This window comes from Panthera uncia, chromosome B1 (assembly GCF_023721935.1).
Source record: "Panthera uncia isolate 11264 chromosome B1, Puncia_PCG_1.0, whole genome shotgun sequence".
Taxonomy (NCBI): Eukaryota; Metazoa; Chordata; class Mammalia; order Carnivora; family Felidae; genus Panthera; species Panthera uncia.
This window is the reverse complement of record NC_064811.1, coordinates 19,712,233-19,719,990: the sequence shown is the minus strand read 5'-3', so window position 1 is coordinate 19,719,990 and position 7,758 is coordinate 19,712,233. Positions and strand designations below refer to the sequence as shown.

Genomic DNA, 7,758 nt, shown 5'->3' with positions numbered 1-7,758 from the left:
TAACAGCCCAGCTCAGTGGATGGGCTCTCCTGGTAGTTTTCCGAGTGGTGACGGACATGCCCTGGCCGCTTCCAATTGGCAAATTCCTTGTTTATATCCAAACGGGAAGAGAAGAGAGTGGTCAATCATGACCACTGCGTGTGAAGACAGGGAGTTTTATTGCCATTTTCAGAAGTCGCATATTATCACTTATCCCAACATCTCAGCACTCAGCCACATGGCCCCAAACTAACCACAACAGAGGCTTGGAAAGGTAGAACAACATAAGAATCTTTGTCACAACTCTGCACCGTTGGCCAAGTAACCCTGGGAGAAAAGACAGACTATAAAACATTAAGACCCTGCTTATCTCTTTATGCATCTGTAAAAGAATTTCAGATGTCATGTGATCAAAGAACACTCACCATCTGTTTTTAATAGGGTTTTAATTCCATCAGTACAAAACTTTAAATAAAAAAAAACTTTGTGATTTTGATTGTTTTTACGTCTGCAAAAAACCTTCCGCTGGTTTTCCACAGCCTCCAATTGCTGGCAAATTTGGGGGAGAATAAGAAAGTATATAATTAAACAAAATTAAATCGTCTCCAATTATAAAGGTTCCAGTTACACATGGCTTTTGGAATTTTAAAGAATTAAACTATACCACTAATACACAAGGGGAATGGTGGTTTAGCATCACTTATAAACATAAATGTGTTCACAAACATTCTAAATATCCAATATACATACTTCAGAAGAACAGTGACCTTAAGACAATGATTTTTATTACCTTTAGTCTACCAAGCTTGACACTATAAATATACTCATTCAAAAAATTAACACAATATTTAAATAAGAGTCAAGTTCATGAAAATTTACAAAATATAACCAATGTATTCTGACTTATGATCACATCTTAAATATTTCAGCTTTACTCTTCTAGCCTGGTCAGGCTATTTAAAAATATTTGCACACTATTTTAACAAATTCAGGATATAAAACAGTAGGAATTTACTAAGTTTTCCCATTATAAAAATTAATATAGCAATTCTCAAAATACTGAAAAAACCGTTTTATGAAAGCAGTACCCACATCATAACAACTTATTTAAGAACACATCTTCAAAAGGCACATTTGAATTACTAGTATTTATCTCAAGATAGTAGTTGAGTTTTGAATTTCCAGTCAATTTCCCATGATCTCAGCGTTACGATCACGGAAGGCCGGGGTTGGAGGTAGGAGAACACAGGTGTCCAGTGAACTTTCGTTAAGGCAGCGGTGTTCTCACTTGCCACACCCATGGAGCCCAAGACAGGGAGGTGAGGGAAGGGGGGGTCTGCACATCTGTCTTCCGTCCTAATCGAACCCTCAGGAAACACCTTTTACACGAAAATACTTAAGTAAAAAAAAAAGAAAATCACAAGACAGAAAGCTAAAAAAAAAAAAAAAAAAAAAAAAAGGCCCAGAGCACAAACTGCCAGTTTAGTTTGAGTGGTGGTGTTCCTTGTTTGGGGCCCGAAGAAGAGGATGAAGCTTCTGGTTCTTCAGAATCACATCTTCATACTGGGCTCGTCTCAAGTTACATCATCCGGGAGTTCACGGTGCTACAAAATCCTAGCATGTCAGACATACTGATTTTCAAAATCAAATCTAAATGACTTTATGGTTATCTCTGTCATGTTCCCCTTTAGCAAGGGCTGATATTCTACAGTTGACTGTAATTATATCAGCATCGGTAACCTCAATACCCTACAATACTATAATAACTACTGTTATTTTTAAGGACTTATGCCTTAGGACCCCAAAATGCAATCCAATATGCACTTTGAGGTATGGTTTACTTTTCAGTGAAGTTAATACTAACTGAAGCACTACACAGACTAAGATCAGTAATCTAAAGTACTAATTGACTACATAATTGATTCCATGGCAGAAACAAAAGGGACTTTTAGTGCTATGGTGGAATTTCAAAATATTGGCGATCTACTTTAATTTCATATTATTCCTCTCCAGTCTCAGCTGAGTGCCTCCATTTTCTAAAAAGGGAGAGTATCTTTAGATTCTTCCCCTTACTTTAACAAAATAATTGACCAAAAATATTCTGAAGCACAGAAAATAAAATGGTCACCTGTTACTTAACCAAGATATAATTTTCCATTCCCTAACAATGGTCACTTTAGGGGCAATTACTCAAGTTCTAAAATAGCGGCTTTTTAAATTAAGGCAACATTATTCTTACCAGATTTTCTATTAACCACTCTACTGAAGTTCACAAGAGCAGTTTCACCCTTGAAGGCCTTTTATAATGTAAGAAGAGTGAAGACAACGTCCTTCTCAGTGTTTATAAAGAACATAGAATATAAAAAGTTATTCAAAGTCAACAAATACCTTATGTTTCTACTTGGAATTCTAAAGTAATTACAGTCATTTCAGAATGTGTAAACCATGAAATTACCTTTTCAACTAACAAAACAACATAAAATACAATTTTTCTACAAAAATACAATTTAGGAGATATACCACTTCTTCCCTGAAACAGAAATTTAATATTTGGACAAAAAAACTGTAAACTTTTGATTACATTCAAAAGATAACCTTTTAAAGACTTACATTATTTGAGGTTTTGGCAACTGGAGATCTTAACAGCAGATTCGCCCTGCAGTAATGTTCTAACAACATAATAATGCCACATGTTTTTTTCTCTTACGCTTACATCTGCTACCAGGAAGAGAAAAATGGCTTCCTGCAGTGGACGGTCTGGGTGAATGAACTGCTGAGGTGGACAATGCGGCCCTGATTTCTACCTTGACTGCGTTCCACAATCACACAAGGCATTTGTACCAACTGGACAGGACTCTTCCCATCTTTCAATGCCTGAGTAAGATTTAAGATCTGTGGAAAAAAGAGAGATTTTCACCAGTTCAAATAAGATAAAAACCTTCATTCAGTTCACTGAATAATGGCTATTTTAACCATTTATTCATAACTACAATCTTTATGTCATCCACTTCTGCCCAACAGAGATGACAAGGAGTAACTGCTATAAATACATACTATACATATATATATATATATATATATATGTCTGTACACAAAAATAGACACACACGAGTGTACAAAATTAGCATTAAATAACTTTTGCCAATTAGTAACTTTAAAATATTCTAGAATGCACTGATGTCCAGAAGCAATCAGAAGACTGAATAAAGTGAATGGTTCCACATACTCCATTTGACATAGAAGCTAGACAGATTCTGGTCTCAAGAGTCTGCTTTTTCCATAATTTGGCTATTGTAGACAATGCTGCTGTAAACATCAGGATACGTGTATCCCTTTGAATCAGTATTTTTGCATTTGCTGATTGCAGTGCAATGGCGGAATCGTACGGTAGTTCTATTTTTAACTTTCTGCAGCACCTCCATCCTGTTCTCCAGAGTGGCCGCACCAGTTTGCATTCCCACCAACAGTGTTTGGAAGGAGCTCAAGTGTCCATCGACTGATGAATGGATGAGGAAGATGTAGCACATATATACAATGGAATGTCACTCGGCCATAAGAAAGAATGAAATCTAGCCATTTGCAGCGAGGTGGATGGACTAAAGAGTGTTATGCTAAGCAAAATAAGTCAGTCAGAGAAAGACAAGTACCGTACGATTGCACTCATATGTGGAATTTAAGAAACAAAACAAACGATCACAGGGGAAAAAGAGAGAGGCAAACCAAGCAACAGGCTCTTAACCACAGAGAACAAACTGATGGTTACCAGAAGGGAGGCGGGCAGAGGGATGGTTGAAATAGGAGATGGGGATTAAGGATGCATTTATTGTGATGAGCACTGGGTGTTGTACCTAAGTGTTGAGTCACTAAATTGTACCCCTGACACTAACATTACACTATATGCTTACTGGAATTTAAATAAAAATTAAAAAAAAAAAACATTATCCACTTATTCAACAAAAAAATTTGTTGCGTGCCTACTACGTGCTAGGCTCTGTTCTAAGTGCTGGGGCTATAACAGTAGAAAAAAACAAAACAAAACCCCCATTTTCACAGAACTCACATTTTAGCAGGGGGAGGAGTCAATAAGCATGAATAAGTAAATTACAACATGTATCACAGGGTACAAGTGCCATGGGAAAGCATGACACAGGCACTGGGTTAGAGAATTTGGGAAGGTACCCATTTAAAATAAAGTTTCATTTAAGACTTCACTCTTAAATAGAAAAAATAAAACTAGAAAGAGTAAAATATATTACATTACATGTTTAAACATACTCTTAGAATTGCTACTTGAGCACATAAATAAGGGTGTGAAACTCAACACATAGCTTACAGCCTATTCTACTCTGTTCAGATAATAATTCAGTTTCTTTTTTCCCCCTGCATATCAGGTAAAAAAAAAAAACCCTTTGTTATGTACTTTAGAAATAAAGATGTCTTCTTCAAGTATTTGAAAATATCTAATAATATACAGATAGTGTGCATTTTAGTGGTTCTTATAAAGATTATTTAATAGTGATAAGCATAAAGGTTTCAACATAAAGCCATACTAATAAATAAAATTCACATTACTTTGAACAGTATAAACTGGATGCTTTAGATCCTGGAAAATCTGAAGTATTTAATACCTCAGGGAAATAAATCTTTACTAGCTATAGTAGCTACTCAATGTATTTATGTTTTAGATTCCCTTTTAAGTTCTTCCCTTAAAATTTCCAGGCTGGATAACAAGACACAAAGAATTTATGAAATTCACATTTATAAACATTGTTCTTATCACAAAAATAAATGTGGGCACCAGCATGGCTAAGGAATGAAACGTTCTGGTTAGTTTCCTCTTCTGGTTTTAAAAATTCTATTCTAAAATTGTTAGTCTAAACACAAATTTAAGTAACACCTAATATTTTCCTGACTCTAAAGACATGGTTGTTGGGGCGCCTGGGTGGCTCAGTTGGTTAAGCATCCAACTTCTGCTCACATCACGATCTCACGGTTTGAGTTCGAGCCCTGTGTCAGGCTTGGTGCTGACAGCTCAGAGCCTGGAGCCTGCTTCGGATTCTGTGTCTCCCTCTCTCTCTGCTCCTCCCCCCTCATGCTCTGTCTCTGTCTCTGTCTCTCTCTCTCAAAAATAAATAAACATTAAAAAACAGTTAAAAAATAAAGACATGATTGGTGTAGAGAATCTAGAAAACAGAATGGTATAAACAAAATGAGAGTCATTCTACAAGATTAACAATTTTCAAATATATAATAGCAAATATTATTCAAGCCTAAGAACTATCCTAAATATTAATGTTTCTTTGAAAATTGTTAAGACACTTGATAATCTTGCATTTATTTACTAAAGAAACATCTACTGAGCATGCACTATGTTGGGGAGGAGAGAAGACTGAATAGGAGGAAAAAACTCATGAGAGCCCTCTAAATTACACACTTTCTAGAAACAAAAAGCCATATGAACAAATAACTGGAATAAAAATTGATAAACACTTTAACAACAGTGGACCTAGGCCCTGACTTAAAATCTGAACCCCTCCACTACATATCACCCATTTTTTCATTTCTCAAGGGATAAACAAATCTATTATTGTATGTTTAAAAACTTTTTAATGTTTATTTACTTTTGAGAGAGAGAGAGCACGTGCGCGCGCACGAGTGGAGGAGGGGCAGAGAGAGAAGGAGGGGCAGAATCTGTAGCAGACTCCAGGCTCTTAGCTGTCAGCACGTGGGGCTCGAACCCACGGACCATGAGATCATGACCTGAGCCGAAGTCAGATGCCTAACTGACTGAGCCACCCAGGTGCCCCAATTATTGTATGTTTAAATTAGAGAAGACTATTTTTAGAAAGAGGTTAAGCATTGTAGGCAAAGAAGAAACACTTCAGAAGTCTCCATCTATGCTGCATATGAGAACTCAGTAGTGATGTGACGGTTAGGCCAAGGGCGGATGGTATAAACTCTCAGACTTCTGCATATAGACTTTGCTCTCCTTTAGCCTATTTCACTGGTCCTCAAATGTTAGTGGGTATAAGAATTACTGTACTATCTAAAACCACCCATAATCGCTTTATGGTTGATTTTAAGCTATTTTCTAATAGTAATATTCCCAATATATTGTTTTCACATCAAATTTTTGAGTAAAATGGACATCAGTATGTGTATTTCCAGGGAGTGCTGCAGAAAACGGAACTCTGAGTGGCAGGAAGAGTCTAGAAAGACAGAACTGGAGCTTGAAGGAAAACTGTCCTCCAGATGAAGAGGAAAAGGCACCTGAGGAGTGGCAACAACACACACAAGGGCACCACTGGGAGACGAGAAATGGGAGGGAGTAAGAGTTAAGAGTGACCAGGCTTAGAGGAAGCCATGAGTGACGAGTGCCAGGGCAGGTGTACAGGACAGAGGCAGACTACCAAAGGTCTTGTTGACTGGCACCGGAGCCTGTACACAGTGACAAATCATGGAAGCTGTAAGTCACAGGAGACATGGTCAGATTTGCTTTCAGAGACATGGTTCCAGTTGAATGTGAAAAACAGGAAAAGAGGCCAGGATACCATTTAGAAGATCATTAAATGCAGAGAAGTGATGATAAGGGTCTCAGGCAGAGGCAATGCCTAAATGCAGACTGAGACCCCCTTATTTCATAGATTCAACATCTTAACCCTCTTGAGCCAAGGTTCCTCCACGTAAAATGCAGATAACTATGTAGAGCTGCTATTAGAATAAATGACACCAAACATCAAAGTATCTAGTAAAGGGTAAAGTACTCAGGAGGTACTGAAGTGTTACTTTCATTGTCTTTAATGTCAATTGTTACTGAATCTGCAAATGAGCTTCCGGTTTATAAGTCACTGAATAGAAGTTCACTGTGTATTCATAAGACGGCTTTATTTATTATTTCTGCCACTTTCTCAGACCACGTGTAAAATTATTTCACGTAAGTAAGTATTTTCTGAGGTCCAGTGTTCCCAACAGGCATAGGCAGAACACAAAATGAACGGCCTTAGACTCTTAACTATAGAACAAACCGAGGGTTGCTGGAGGGGAAGTGGGTGAGGGGATGGGCTAGATGGGTGATGGGCATCAAGGAGGGCACTTGTGATGAGCACCGGGTATCATACGTAAGTGATGAATCGCTAAATTCTACTCTTGAAACTAATATTACACTGTATGTTAACTAGTTAGAATTTAGACAAAAACTTGAAACATAAAAAATAAAATAAAATGAACAATCTTATTGAACCTGATCATGACCTACTGCTATTTAACGTAACATTCGAAATCTTTAACTTTAATAAACATTACCAGTTCCAGACTGTTTTTAAAAAAATGACTTCATACTAGCTCTTAGTTCCAGTCCAAATCTTTCTGAGAAGAATTAGAATACGTCACTGATAATGTGTGTAAGACTAAAAACTTACTGTAAACTAGGGCAAAAGACTTGGCTGTACCAAAGCACAAGTCTGGAGTTAACTGGCAAAACTGGAGGGCAGAGGGATTTAAGGAAAATTATAAACAGTAGAAATAACAAGTATTTTGACTTAGTTAAGGAACTGGCTGAAAAATGATTTTGTTGCTCGGAATATAGGTTACTGTTATTTGTTTTTGTTTGTTAAACTTCTGTTTCAAAGCACTGATTTACTTTAGAACATAAAATAAAACCTGATTTTTCAGATCAGCTTTTTTAAAAAAACAGTTAAAACCAGAAAGCTACATAGTCATGCATGGTCAGGGTACCTTATTCTTTCTGGCTATCAGAAAGACAAAAACCAACCAAAACCA

At 36.9% G+C, this 7,758-nt stretch overlaps 1 protein-coding gene across 6 annotated transcripts in view; it reads right to left on the bottom strand.

Annotated features, from left to right (window-relative positions):
• Window positions 1–408: 408 nt before the first annotated feature.
• The window catches only part of PI4K2B (phosphatidylinositol 4-kinase type 2 beta), a 31,687-nt gene continuing 24,337 nt past the window's right edge, over window positions 409–7,758 (bottom strand). For 3 of the 6 annotated variants that reach the window (XM_049630402.1, XM_049630403.1, XM_049630404.1), the window contains one exon: window positions 409–2,871. In XM_049630402.1, coding sequence (XP_049486359.1) covers window positions 2,698–2,871 — 174 coding nt within the window. In that variant the 3' untranslated portion in view covers window positions 409–2,697. The remainder of the gene's footprint in view (window positions 2,872–7,758) is intronic. The other 3 variants (XR_007457739.1, XR_007457738.1, XM_049630401.1) reach the window with 3 other exon arrangements.